The 15451-nt window shown below is 42.1% G+C and overlaps 1 protein-coding gene across 1 annotated transcript in view; it reads right to left on the bottom strand.

Annotated features, from left to right (window-relative positions):
• Positions 1-435: 435 nt before the first annotated feature.
• ALDH1A3 (aldehyde dehydrogenase 1 family member A3) overlaps positions 436-15451 on the bottom strand; it is a 49601-nt gene continuing 34585 nt past the window's right edge. Inside the window, exons 10-13 of the mRNA XM_073568822.1 lie at positions 15241-15405; positions 11492-11649; positions 8220-8294; positions 436-5214 (exon numbers count right to left, since the gene is read on the bottom strand). Of these exons, the coding sequence (XP_073424923.1) occupies positions 5142-5214; positions 8220-8294; positions 11492-11649; positions 15241-15405 (471 nt within the window). The 3' untranslated portion in view covers positions 436-5141. The remainder of the gene's footprint in view (positions 5215-8219; positions 8295-11491; positions 11650-15240; positions 15406-15451) is intronic.

Here is a 15451-nt window from a genome sequence, read left to right as displayed (position 1 = left end):
CATCACATCAACAGTGCAGCAGCTTCTTTTCCACTCTGCTCTGTTGACGGAGCTGGACTGCCGACACCATGTTGATTGACAGCCAACTCCCCACTGTGTAGCTGTGGGGAGCCAGATGTCAATCAGCATGATGTCAAGTTGCCAGTCAGACCCCATAGACAGAGCAGCCCAGAAGAAGAATAGCTGCGCTTTGTTGATTTGGAGCTGCTGATTTGCCTGCTGGAGTGATTGGTGACAGCTCTGAACCGACGCAGGTAGTTGCCTCTGTTAGCAATTACCCGCCTGTTCATTTTTAGGCCCAGTGGAAAAAAAAATCTTGGACAACCCCTTTAAGTACACCCACCAAACATAAATAAAACTACATAGTACCCAAATACATTATCTTTACTTAGTGCCCTGATTCCGGCGATGCTACAGTGAAAACATGAAGCTGAATTGTTGAAACATTATATAGTATTTATTTTGCACTATGAAAATACAAAAACATAGATGATTAATTGTATTCTATTCCATAAATATATCATCTTTATATTTTACTGGTTCATTGAAAAAAATGCAGAATACAGACTACCTTATCACAATATAAAATATTCTGTACTCAGGATTAACATATTGACGACATTTGTGGATATTTTGTCATATTGCTGGTGGCGTTTATAAGTCTGCTGGCAATATGGTCCAGGGGTCGGGTACATATTCTCTGGTTATAAAGAAAAACCAAGAACAAAACCTTTATTCTTACTATTTCTTTTAGATCTGTTCTTAATAGTCTCTCAAAAAGCAGAACAGTAATAGTGATGTAACCAGAACTCATGGATGATTCAGCATGCTGTTAACAGCGGAGATAAGTCAGCAGCTTCGGGCGCCACTATGGATACTATCAGTAGAGTATGGTGGGTATGACAAGCAGTGGTTTAGTGAATTAAAGGGTGAGGTTTAGATATGAAACGCACATGCTGAGTGCGCAATATTCACCGATTTCTCTTTTATATCTCCACTTTGGGAAGGTTCTACAGCACAGGATCTAAAATCTCACAATAGGGCCAACATAAACTATGCAAGCTTGGTGAAGATTTTTTTGCATGTGTTGCATGCGGAAAATCGGGAACATAATACAATACCAGATTGGTTACTGATCTACACGTTGCATATATTTTACGCATGTAAATTGATCTGCAGTCATTTTAAAATCTACCAATATGATACGCTGCGGACATTCTGCATCAAATTCTCCAAACATGCATTACCTTTTAGGTTTCCTTGAGGCCACCTTCTCACATTCAGTATTTGGTCAGTATTTTACCTCATCATTTGTAAGCCTAAACCAGGAGTGGAACAATCAGAAGAAAAGTATAATAGAAACACGTCACCACTTCTGGATTTTTCACCCACTCCTGGCTTCGGCTTACAAATACTGGGGTAAAAAACTCACCAAATACTGAACGTGTGAACATGGCCTTAGATTGTAAGTGAAAGCCATGAAATTCATGTGTTTTACAAGCATTCTTTAGGGGCTTTTTGTTCATACATTAACATTTTTTTCAATTCTTTTAAAAAAGCCTATGAAAATATGTATGAAGAAAAGGTCACACTTCCAGTACGCTGTGTTTTTGAATAACTAGCCAAAAAATGTACCAAAAGAGAAGATAACACTACTAAGAAAAACAGCAATGGTGATAGTGAGTTTGATAATTTCCCATTGATTTACAACTAATATGACGTAATTTCCTAAAAAATGTTGTGTCTAGTCACTCTAAGTCCATGTACCAACTCAGATTTGTTTCTGCAGGTGTCTGCCCCAAAATGCTCAATAGCAATTCGCTCTGATTATTGTGTAATTGCTGCAGTTTTTTTTACTCTTTTTTTATATGTTTCTTGGAGCATATTTGATGTGTTCTTTATGCTTTTTTTAGTGCAATAAAATACAATTATGTTTTCTAAATGTTGTTCATGTAGCTCCTCATAAAAATCTATAGAGGAAAAAAAGCTCCAACAAAACACTCAATTTGGTTATGATCATACATCACATTTTTGCTGCATTTTCCAGCATTCCCCCCCCCAAAAAAAAAAACTCTGCATTTTACTGTCGCAAAAAAGGGAACTAGATTCTTCAAGTCTCATGCAAAGTGGCCTATTTTTTCCTTGTAGATTAGAAACAGTTTCAATTCTGCATCAGTCAATTTTTTTCAACATTTTGGCAGAAATTTCAACCATTCAATAGAATGAAAGAAATGTACCCAAAATAGAAAATAGCAGAATTTCCACAATGGAGGAACATGTACTAAGTGTATAAAAAAAAAAAAACATTGGTTCCCAGATGACTGTAATGGGATATGTTTCAGAGCTGATTTTATTTCTCTTTCTGCCTGGTGTGAACATTGCGTTTTGCAAGACCAGATTATTCTAAAGGATAGGAAGGGATGGCACACAAAGAGGCTTGGACTGGCCCACAGGAGAATCCTCCGGTAGGCCCCTGTGAAGGCGTGCTAATGAATAATGCTATTACACTTCACAATTTGCAGAAAAGGGTATCATCTAATTAGTCATTAAACAAGCTAGCCAAGTTAATATCACATAGTAGTATAAGTAAATTTGTGTACTATGGGAAGGTGATTTTTGCATGTAGCTGAAAAGTGCGCCCCAAAAATTAATGTTACTGCTGGGCCTTTGCCAACCTAGTCCAACAGCGCACGCAAAGGAGTGTTTCTATAAGCCAGATTTGGTTTCCACACAAGAGCAAATGGACTTGATAATAGATTGCCCTGTCTCTGTTTCCCCGAATGTAGACCTCAAAGTTGAATACTTTTAGTGCTGAGGAAGAGGAAGAGGAATGCAATTTTTAAAGATAAGAGCATCCTTGTGTTAAATTTTGAGTGATCGAGCAATCACCCATTACAGTCACTGTACAGTAGTGTAATATGTATACACTATAAAATGGGATGGGTAGCACAGGAGCCCTAAGGTGGACACTATGTACAGTCGCTCCCCTGTAACCTTACAGAATCTATATATGATTTTCTTTTCATATTCAGGTTACAATATAATCCTTCTGGTCAATTTTTATTAGATTTACCAATGAGGATTTGGCTCAGTGGTCCTGGGTTTGAATCCCACCAAGGACAACATCTGCAAGGAGTTTGTATGTTCTCCCCGTGTTTGCATGGGTTTCCTCCGGGTACTCCGGTTTCCTCCCACATTCCAAAAGACACACTAATAGGGAATTTAGATTGTGAGCCCCATCGGGGACAGTGATGATGATGTGTGCAAACTGTAAAGCGCTGCGGAATATGTTAGCGCTATATAAAAATAAAGATTATTATTATTATTATTATTATCATCATTCACAAAACTGTTATATTGACTTATTAGTCCCTTTGTTTCTACTGTACATTGGATGGAGTCTTCTTTATAGATATTTTAACCTTTGAAAACTTTCACTGAGATTTCTGTCAGATCGATATAAATTATAATATACATTGTAAACGGTCATATGGATAAACAAGTGCATAAAACAAAGGGAAGCCAGAATCCTAAAGTGACCATACCGTCTCTGGGTACCTATAGTGGGTACCAATATTTTACATGTTCCTGGCTCGACCACTATCACCCAAAGTGGCACAGGTCCATACATGCAATGTGCACTGGCCATGAGTGGCTCTGGAGCCTGTTTGCTATTCATTTGGAAGGCTAAGTCATCAATTAGAGCAGTGGAAACCCCCTTTATGCCATACACAAGCTAATTGTGAAACTAAGCACATGACATGTCCAGTATTTCTATTAAGACTAATATTCTCTAAAAATAAACCTCCTTGAACTGGCCACTTCTGTGTGGAGGAAAAGGAATCCCTGGATGAAGTTCCCTTAAAGCGGTCCTGTCACCAGGCCAAAAGTGATCAGTTTGTGCTCTAATTGCATTCCTACTGTTCTCCTGAGTGATTCACTTTTTTAAAATCCTCCATAACGCTCCAGCGATATGAGCATTTTATTTAGTGCAATTTTTTATGGTCTTTAATAAGGGGGCGTGGCTCGCAGGATCATATGATGTGTGTCTTTGGGTTAATTTGCATAATTACCATATGAGCCACACCTCCTCGTAAAAACCTTAAAAATTAGCACTAAATAATAATGCCCCTATCTATGGAACCATATAGAGGACTTCAAAAAAGAAAAAAGTAGATTACTCAGGGGAACAGTGAGAATAAAATAAGAGCAAAATCTGTCCACTTTTCTCCTAGTTAATATTAAGTCTTTCTTTTAAGTGAACCGGTCAGCAATATCACTATTAAGCTAATGCCATTACAGTACAGTTTGTATTAGTATTTTTTTAAAGTGTTCCCATGTGTAAATGAGCAGTCACCGCCACACTCCACTGTTCCTTGAATAATGCCCTATGCTGCATATTTACTAACTTGGCAATAATTAAATTATGAGAACTCTGCTGATAGGATAATCTTGAAGAGCTTTGGGCATTCTTTTTTACATTCTCAAGAAAAGTCTAAAAGAGTAGTCTCAATAATCACTTTAATCTAAAAGGTCATAAAACTATGATTACTGTTGGTCTGATGCATTTTGGGATTACTATTCAAAATCATCCCAAAAAATAAGTCATGACCATCATTGAAGAAGTGGTTATTCTTAGGTGAACTAAATGAGAGTTTTGGAAACCTCTTAGTGGGGGACTATATAAGACAAATATTACATCCAAACTGCTTTTCTAAATAAGCTTTACAAAATAGATCTAAATATACAACATTTCCAATATTTAATCTAGTGTAAATCAGTGGGAAGTCATGGCAGAGATCAGTAAGTAACAGGTAAGCTTCAGGATGAAGTTACGTGATCCCTACTCCCTATTTTCCGCAGCTGTGCCCATTTATGATGACGCGCTCAGATGGCATGTGCCCTGACCGCATATTTTCAGCAATGTAATATAGGTGAAACAGGGAATATGACACCGTTGTACCCTCTACTGAATCACAGGTATAAAATCCCTCCATTGTCAGGGGTCAGATCGGTGCAGAAGACATTTCTGGAATGTTTCATGATAATAAAGGGATTCTCTTATTAGCAAGTTTTTATAGATTTGTGTCTTGCTGGAGCAAGATGATGTACCCTCTCCACGTCATTCTTCTCTGTCCTCTTCACAGTGTCTTCGGGGATAATTTGATGGTCACAGTCTTAACTTCTGTGTATTCTGCCAGAGCATATTCACCACTACAAGGAAAACCATTGTTAGAAAGAATATGTTGCAGCTATACTTTTCACTACACAACTGCATACTGTATATTATTTCATTGATGTATAGATCGCAGCTCCTTGGTCCTGACACAGAATATGTACCAGAATCCTTTCAACCATCAGGGACCATGTATGGTACCAAAGACTGTTTTATTTCAAAGCTGGTTACCAGGAATAGAGGGGACCCCACACTGTCTTTTTTTAATTATTTAAATAATTTAACAAAAGCGACATTGGGTCACCCCATTTTTGACAACCAGCTAAAGCAGACAACTGGGGGGTGGTATACTCAGGCTGGTAAGGGGCCATGGATATTGACCATCCAGCCTAAAAATAGCAGCCCGTAGCTGCCCAGAAAAGGCACATCTATTAGATGCACCAATTCTGGCACTTTTCCCTTCTCTTTCCATTTGCCCTGTAGCGGTGACAAGTGGGGTTTATATTTGTGGGATTGATGTCACCTTTGTATTGTCTGGTGACATCAAGCCCATGGCTTAGTAATGGGGAGGCGTCTACAAGAATACTATGAATACTACCATCAGTCACCGCCTGCCTTCGCTGTTATTAGCAGCAGCAGGCGTCGGCTGATGGGAGCAGTAGTCCCATCAGCTGACACCAGTGACCAGAGATAAACTTTTTACCCCTGATCACAGTTGCGGGCTCATGATGTCATTTGACAGCATGGGAACCACTACTGTCTGACTGGCAGTAATGATTTTACTGCCAATCAGAAGCAATATTTGCTGCGCTGTCATGCACATGACAGCGCGACAAACAACTGGTTTTCGTTGGGCCAAACCCAAACAGTAACACGGACTTCCTGGTGAAGTCTGTGTTCGATGTTCGTGCCCGAACAGTATGTGTTTGGGAACAGACGCCGAACTTTAATGTTCGTGTTCACTCATCTCTAATACAGGTGTAGGGAAGGTGGACTGATGGGCGGACCTGTGTGCAGTGGGAAGGCAGAGGTGTAGTGTATTGTGTGTGGACTGTTAGAGTGAAAGATGGGAAACAGCTGGAGATAAAGAGGAAGAGTGTAATATTGGAGTTTGACAATTAGAGGGCAGTGGAGAGTGTGAGGATGGGACTGAACAACTGCCATTGGCTAAAGAAACTGTCAAGTCATGGGGGGCAGGGTTACCAGAACGGGAGGGATAAAAGGCTGAGAGAAGGTTCTGGAGGGGTCAGTCAGTGAGAGGAGCGCAGGAGACAGGAAGGTCTGCTGAGGAGAGAGGACAGAAAAGAAGCTCCGGAGGGGACTGACAGTGGGAACAGGTCACGGGGGGTGGCCCTGACAGGAGGGGCCGCAGACAGAGACAGACTGGGGTACCATAAAACGAAAAACGAACGGACTCAGACTGGTAAAATGCTGTGGTGGTAGGCAACCACAGTGGAAGAGCCGCGAGGGACGTTAATTAGCTAAAGGAAGAAAGTGAAGGTACCCGGGCCTGTTTGCAAAGTCGGGCAGCTGCTGTGTGGAGCTGCGGAGTCTGTCGAGCAGCAGCTGTGTGAAGCTGCGGAGTCTGTCGAGCAGCTGCTGTGTAAAGCTGCGGAGTCTGTCGAGCAGCTGCTGTGTGAAGCTGCGGAGTCTGTCGAGCAGCTGCTGTGTGAAGCTGCGGAGTCTGTCGAGCAGCTGCTGTGAAGCGGCGGAGTCTGTCGAGCAGCTGCTGTGTGAAGCTGCGGAGTCTGTCGAGCAGCTGCTGTGTGAAGCTGCGGAGTCTGTCGAGCAGCTGCTGTGTGAAGCTGCGGAGTCTGTCGAGCAGCTGCTGTGTGAAGCTGCGGAGTCTGTCGAGCAGCTGCTGTGTGAAGCTGCGGAGTCTGTCGAGCAGCTGCTGTGTGGAGCTGCGGGTCGTGGAAAGTACGATCAATAAAGAAGACCTGTTGGACACGACCCTGTCTCTGTCTCGAGCCTGTCTGCGGCCAGTAACGGACCACCCCCTGTCGGTTGCCCCTACCTTACATTGACACATGCATATACATACATGAATGTAAATACATACATGCAGACACAAGCATGCACATAGCATATTATATATTAAGCACACAGAATAGAATGCTTACTGGTCCCCTCTTCTTCAGTTATTCTAAACTCCCCCACATTACAGGGCCTGTGGCGATATCCAGGACACATGAGTAGTCACATGATCACGATATCGCCAAAGGTCCTAAAATCCCTCAGAGTACAAGACCTGTGGTGACATCACAGTCTTATGACTGTGATATCACGGAAGGTCCTTAAGCTGTCTCAGCATTGAAAATTAAAATTGATATTATCAGTCTAATTTTTGCTGTAGACGCTGGGGACCCTTGGGGAGTGGGGGCCCTAGGCAAATGCCTAGTTTGCCTACTCCTAATGTCGGCCCTGAATACACAGAACTGACATACACTGTCTGCTACTAATCTCAGCTTGTTTTCCATTTAGTGGACTTCTCTGCTTGAATCCCTTAATAGCATAAAAGTAAAAAATTAATGTGGGATGTCATATAAGTGTTAAAATATTCTGGATGAAATGAAAATGAACGTGACATCTTATATATGCTGCCCAATCCACAAGCAGCAAGTATCAGTGCTTAAATCTAAATTGCTGCAGAGTTTCAGAGAAAAACACAATTTAATAGCTGCCAAGTCCGAGCCGCCCGAAGACTAGTCGGACAGGTGGGTCTCGAGCAGCTTCTCCCCTCCCGCTGCCATGGAGTGATTAGTCTCTTCTTTTTTCTGGCAAGCAGGGGTAGACCTGCACTCCCGGAGATCGAGGAGGGGAGAAGCCGCCGTGGACCCTCCTGTCAGACCAGTCTCTTGTGCGGCTCAGTCCCTGGCAGCTATTAAACTATGTTTTCTCTGAAACACGGCAGCATTTCAGAGTTAAACATGCCTAGCTGACCTCATTCAGTCAGAGTCTGATATGTGTATTTTATAGATGTCCTTAATAACTGATATAAGTCGAAAAAAATCATTATTCTCACATAGACTCAACAACTTACAGTTCTCTGCCATTTCCTGACATCTTGAAGCCTCCAAATGGGGTCTGTGCATGGAGGGCATTGTAACAATTAATCCTGCAAAGCAAGATGAAAGTTAGGTTAGGCCTGCTTCACACATCAGTTTTTCAGGTCAGTTGAAATCCGCCAAAATGGCGGAAAACGGATCCGTGACTGACGAAACACCAACGGGAGCCACCGGACCGTTGGTGCGCTGGGATCCGCCGATATTGTAATGTTAAAGGAACCGCGCCTGAAAAGGAAAAAAATAATACTGGCGATGTCGCGGTATCCGGGAGCGGGCATCTGCATCTCGCGGGATCCGGGGTCGAGAATGTGCATATCGCGGGACCTAGGAGCTGGCAGGTGCATGTCGCGGGACCAGGGAGCATTCGAGTGGATATCATGGGACCTGGGAGCGGCCAAGTGGATATCGCGGGACCTGGGAGCGGCCAAGTGGATATCGCGGGACCTGGGAGCGGCCAAGTGGATATTGCGGGACCTGGGAGCGGCCAAGTGGATATTGCGGGACCTGGGAGCGGCCAAGTGGAAATTGCGGGACGAGAGAGAAAATATCTTCTGCCGGTATTTAGGGTTAAATCTCCTGGAAAAGCCAAAATGCGGATCCGACGTTGAAAAAAACGTTGCAGTGTCCGTCAAGTGATGTCAGCGGACGCCGAAATCTTGGCGGATCCGCAAAATATCGGGTCCAACGGATGACCATCCATCAAGATCCGCCGATAATGCAAGTCTATGGGGGAAAAAACGGATCCGCCAAGAAAAATGGCGGATCCGTTTTTTTTGCAAATCGGCGGATCTTGACTGATGCTGAAAAACTGATGTGTGAAACAGGCCTTAGGAGGCATGTAGGAGAAAAGGTCTGGATGCTTTCCTGGCTGTTGAATAGAACTTTGTTACTTTTGTTGGCTAAAGTGGATCATTCAAACCAAATCAGTTACCATCCAGGTATAAAAAGAATAAATTTTATTAGAAAAATATTAGAAAAAACTTTTTGACAGTTAGAGTGATCAATGAGTGGAACAGGCTGCCACGAGAAGTGGTGAGTTCTCCTTCAATGGAAGTCTTCAAACAGAGGCTGGACAGACATCTGACTGGGATGATTTAGCGAATCCTGCTTTGAGCAGGTGGTTGGACCAGATGGCCCAGGAGGTCCCTTCCAACTCTACCATTCTATGATTCTATAAACCCTAGTAGGTAAAACAGAAAATGAAGTGTGACTTCACTTGTCTACAATCTACTAATTTACCCTTAAATGCATTGTCTCATCAGTAAAGGGTTTCTTTTAATCATTCTTAGGGTTCGCTCACACTAGTGAATAAAAAAAAAATCAATTCTCATCCAGGAGAGTGGGGCAATTTTTCCTTACTTGTCATCCGTGTGCTTTCTATATACAATCCATTTTTTATTCAGCAGTTGTTAATCTTTTACAGGACCATTTACAGTTTCCTAGGTAACATAATTGTAATGTATCTGTAAAAATCGGATGTTATACTCACACTTCCAGTTTTTCTGATGCCGAATATAGCTGAGAAAAACTATGCAGATCTTCACTCATCTGTCTCATTGAATAGCATTGGTCTGAGTGCAATCTGATTTTTTTTTATCGGATTGCACTAATATGATTTACACGCTAGTATGAGGCTATGTGCCCACGTAGTGTTTTTCATGCAGAATATTCCTGAGCGGAATCGCACACCCTATTCCCAGGAAAACGCATGCGTTTTATGAAGCGCTTTTGTAAGCGTTTGACGCTTTTGTTAAGCATTTTCGCATATGTGCATTTTTGGAATACAATTGAATGTATGCGGAAATGCTTAGCGTTTCCGCAGCGGAAAAAAATGCACCATTAGCACAACATATGCGTTTTCCATTATATTACAATGGATGCTTTTCTTAAGCGTTTCTGCAGCAGAAACGCTTGTCTAAAAGCGCTGCGGAAACGCTTAAAAAACGCAACGTGGGCACACAGCCTTACAGTGATTTTTTGGAGATTTTTGTCCAATTTTTATGTAAAAATTTATGAAGAAAACACTGGCTCTTTTTGCAGTGAAAATGCTTATAAAATGCTCAAAAAGACACCCAGGCGTCTTCCGGGCACCTTTGAAGCCTTCCCATTGAATTCTGTTTAAAAAGTATGGAGCGGTTTCACGGTGGAAAATTCTTGAAGAATGGTTAAGGCTAATTTCACATTTGCGTCTTTGTGCGCAGCGCATTGTGTGCAAGTGCTTTTTTTATGCGCATGCGTTTTCTAGGTGTCACATTTCACAGGAGGAAAATCCTTGAAAAATCCTTGAAACAGACTCCACCAATGGGATACCAGTGGGCGTGTGTCATGGGAAGGGGGTGGTTTAAACCAGTGTCTAGACATGTTTACTCTTAAAACGCATGGGTAGGCAAACGCATGTCCATGCGCACGCCTGCGATCCAATAGACTGTAATGCGTTGTTTTGACGCATTCCGTGCGCAAGCGTACGCATGCGTTTTTTTTACGCCTTCGGGCGGACCCAAAAATGCAACATGTTACGTCTGGCACGTCTAGACGCACACCTGGAAAAAACGCATGCGCACGAAAACGCAGACGAACGCATGCAAACGCAAGACCATGTGTACGCCATGTTGAACATAGGTACGCATGACGCATGCGCACGGATGCGCATGATGCGCTGCGCACAAAAACGCTAATGTGTAACTAGCCTAAGAAACTTCTTTTAACCACTTGGCATCTTTGGAAACCAGAAGAGATCAAAGGGTGCTCAAAAAGGTGAACATATAAACTGAAAGTTGCATTTATATGAACATAAATGGAATGAATATTTCATGCATACGTTTTTTGAGCAATTTTTCAGGCGTTCTCCAAACTGGATACACTCCAAAAACGGGAAAAAAAATGTGTGGACATTAGAGTGAAAACCACTCTTTGATATTGACTCTCCGCTATGACTATAGTAAGAGCAGAACTTAAAAGATCATTTTACATGGATCAGAAGACTAAGGGCTCATTCAGATGTCCGAGCACAGACTGCAATGCACAGTCCGGCTGCGGGTCTCCTGACCTGAGGGTGACAGCCTCATAGAATTATATGAAGGTGTCGGGAGTCCCGTGGCCAGTATGTGCTCAGACCATGTTTTGCAAATGTCTGGATGAGCCCTAATAATGGGTTGATAAATTATAGTAAAGGTCATTAAACCAAAATAAGGAACATTATATATATATATATATATATATATATTTATGTGAAATATCTCAAACACACCATACTGTTCCAGACTGCAGCGCCGAGGCAACGCCAAGTGCTTTGTCCAGGCTTTCTGTGAACACAGCGGCCGTCAGTCCATATTCTGTATTATTTGCTCTCTTTATCACGTCCTCTATGTTTTTGAACTTCAGGATGGACTGAACAGGTCCAAAAATCTGCAGGAATCACAGAATCACAGACATCAATGATTAGATTAGTTTATCTCACGCTGTTCCAGGGAGCAGAATTGGACTAAGGCCGTGATCACACACAGCGAGATACGGCCGAGTCTTGCAGGTTAAAACCAAGCTCTGGCGCCGGCACTCCGGAGCGGAGCGTGCAGCCGCACAGCAATACAAGGAGCTGCATGCTGCGCTCCGGAGTGCCGGTGCCTGAGCTTGGTTTTAACTTGCGAGACTCGGCCGCATCTCGCTGTAGTGTGACTCCGGCCTAATACTGGTCATGATCTGCTAATCATATACTTTAATTGTGCAACTGCCTGATTTATTAGTATCCAGAGAAATTATCTGATTTGCTATGTCACTTACCCCCATGTGCAGGGCATTGCAGTAGCTTAGGTATCCATGGTTACGGGCACTCACATAGTGACAGGTGTTAGTTGTCATAACCATGGATATCTAAGCTACTGCAATGCCCTGCATATGGGGTAAATCAGAAGAACTATACTACTTTACTAATTAGAGATATTTGCTAATTTTATTATTACACCTACTACATATTATAAAGGAGAAAGTTTATGGATTAAAAGTGCGCTGCTTGACAAATCAATCCTTCCAGGTTTTATGAACTGTACTTTTATTTCCCTAAAAGGGAAATAAAAGTGCAGTTCATAAAACCTGGAAGGATTGATTTGTCAAGCAGCGCACTTTTAATCCATAAACTTTCTCCTTTATAATCTGATTATTTGTGGTCACGGCGTGGCCCTTTGGATGTGCAGCAGGCTGACTACCTACTTCTATGTGTCTGAATCTCTCCTGTATAAGGTGAGTGTAATGAATTGAGTTTATATCAAGCTTTACTCGGGTAAGACCCTATTGCGCTCTTTTTTCAGCTGTTTTACCTACTACATATTGGGGTATGATCTTCGAGGTTGGAATACCCCTTTAACATGATAGTTGGGTGTTGTTGGGTTTCTATGGCCACATGCGTCTAAGGCTGGTTTCACATTTGCGTTTTTTTTTCGCGGTAATTTAGCGCTAAATAGCGCATGCGTTTTTTCCCCTATACTTTGCATGGGATGCGCTTATGTGCGCATACACATGCGTTTGTACGCGTTTTACCGCGCATGCGTTTTTTTGCGGTATGCGCTCGGGCGCACAAAATGCAACTTGTTGCATTTTTTGTGCGTCCGATTTGCCTCAAAAAAACGCATGCGCGCGCAATGCGTTTTTTTACAGCAAGACACCCAATATAAGTCTATGGGTGCGCATATGTGCGCATTGGCATGCTTATGTATGCGTTTTTTTGCACATGCGTTTTTTTTATGTTAACCATGGAATTTAGGGGTTTGGGTTAGAGTTAGGGTTAGTTAAGGGGGTTTAGGGTTAGGGTTAAGTATGGTTTGGTTAAGGGTTAGGGACAGGGTTAGGGTTAGGGTCAGGGTTAAGTATGGTTTGGTTAAGGGTTAGGGTCAGGGTTAGGGTTAGGGTTAAGGTTAGTTAGGGTTTGGGTTAGGGTTAAGTATGGTTTGGTTAAGGGTTAGGGTCAGGGTTAGGGTTAAGTATGGTTTGGTTAAGGGTCAGGGTTAGGGTTAAGGTTAGTTAGGGTTTGGGTTAGGGTTAAGTATGGTTTGGTTAAGGGTTAGGGTCAGGGTTAGGGTTAAGTATGGTTTGGTTAAGGGTTAGGGTTAGGGTCAGGGTTAGGGTCAGGGTTAGGGTTAAGGTTAGTTAGGGTTTGGGTTAGGGTTAAGGTTAGTTAGGGTTTGGGTTAGGGTTAAGTATGGTTTGGTTAAGGGTCAGGGTTAGGGTTAAGTATGGTTTGGTTAAGGGTTAGGGTCAGGGTTAGGGTTAGGGTTAAGTATGGTTTGGTTAAGGGTTAGGGTCAGGGTCAGGGTTAGGGTCAGGGTTAGGGTTAAGTATGGTTTGGTTAAGGGTTAGGGTCAGGGTTAGGGTTAAGGTTAGTTAGGGTTTGGGTTAGGGTTAAGTATGGTTTGGTTAAGGGTTAGGGTCAGGGTTAAGTATGGTTTGGTTAAGGGTTAGGGTTAGGGTCAGGGTTAGGGTCAGGGTTAGGGTTAAGGTTAGTTAGGGTTTGGGTTAGGGTTAAGTATGGTTTGGTTAAGGGTTAGGGTCAGGGTTAGGGTTAAGTATGGTTTGGTTAAGGGTTAGGGTCAGGGTCAGGGTTAGGGTTAGTTAGGGTTTGGGTTAGGGTTAAGTATGGTTTGGTTAAGGGTTAGGGTCAGGGTTAAGTATGGTTTGGTTAAGGGTTAGGGTCAGGGTTAGGGTCAGGGTTAGGGTTAAGTATGGTTTGGTTAAGGGTTAGGGTCAGGGTTAGGGTTAAGTATGGTTTGGTTAAGGGTTAGGGTTAGGGTTAAGGTTAGTTAGGGTTTGGGTTAGGGTTAAGTATGGTTTGGTTAAGGGTTAGGGTTAAGTATGGTTTGGTTAAGGGTTAGGGTCAGGGTTAGGGTCAGGGTTAGGGTTAGTAAAGTCATGGTTTGGGTTAGTGTGAGGGGCCACCTAATGTTGGAAAAAAACGCAAACGCGGTAAAAACGCATACAAACGCATAAAAACGCTGCGTTTTTTTCATGCATGCTCATAAAAATGCTTGAAAAAAACGCAGCAGTTGTATGCTTTTGTATGCGTTTTTCAATGCGTTTTTTTGCGGGAAAAACGCGCTGCAAAAAAAAGCAAGTGTGAAACAGGCCTAATATCTGCCCCAATGTCTGGCATCTTTAAGTGAAGGGCAGAACTCATTTTCAGTCTACAAGTATTGCAATGTCATATGCATAGCGATAACCCATAGTTGGATAGAAAAAAATGTTTAAATATCTTTTTCTTACATTTTGGAAAAAAAAATGAAAAAAGATATAGCTGCTTTTTTTTTCCTCACTAACAATCTTTCATCATAGTTAAAAATAAATAATTAAAAAACTACACACATTTGGTATCAGCTGACAACCACTGCAAAAAAAACAAGCCATTAAAACTAATTAAATTTGGAAATTTGACATGTGGACTCGTAAAATAAAGCTAACATATCCCTTATTTTGCACAGTTAATGCACCTGTAACTGATTATATAGTGCAGTTTCATAATTATTTTTTCTTTATGAGCTGGGTCCCCTTCCTATCCTTCCAAAGAAAGTAAATAAAAGTTTTACACAATACATTTTTTTTTTATTTTCCATGTCACTATCTGTTTTAATATTGCCCTCGGGCCACTGATGCCACTTTAGAGATCACTTTTCAGCCTTTTCACCTCATTACTATCACAGATGGGACAGGTATCAGCTATATACACTGTAGATAACGTCAGATCCAGCATTCATAATAACTTATCACAGCACACCTCCACCCCCTCCCTGTACAATGACCTCTACACAGATCACAGTGCATGGCCAGAAAAATCTTCCAGAAAAGTCAATGAACATTTCCAATCTACCGGGTTCCTGTGAACCGTGACTCTATATTCCATTACCTGGCTGCATCTTTAGGGGGATACAACAGGAATATTACAGTGAATTATTGCCCCCTCCACTATGTGATATAACTTTTTAAAACAAAATTAAAGCAACCATTAGATTAAATTACCTCTTCTTTTGCTATTCTCATGTCATCGGTTACTTCAGAGAATACAGTAGGTTTAATAAAAAATCCCTGTTCCCCAACAGCGGAGCCACCGCACTCTAGTTTTGCACCTTGATCCTTTCCGCTCTGTATAAATTCCAGCACCTTGTTGAACTGTTCGTCATCAATCTGAGGATGATAGAAACAAATGTGATCAGACCATAAGTTAGGAAAC

Source organism: Dendrobates tinctorius, unplaced genomic scaffold (assembly GCF_039654945.1).
Source record: "Dendrobates tinctorius isolate UK_male_01 unplaced genomic scaffold, ASM3965494v1 ptg000022l, whole genome shotgun sequence".
NCBI classification, from domain to species: Eukaryota; Metazoa; Chordata; class Amphibia; order Anura; family Dendrobatidae; genus Dendrobates; species Dendrobates tinctorius.
This window is presented reverse-complemented; position numbering and strand designations above follow the sequence as displayed.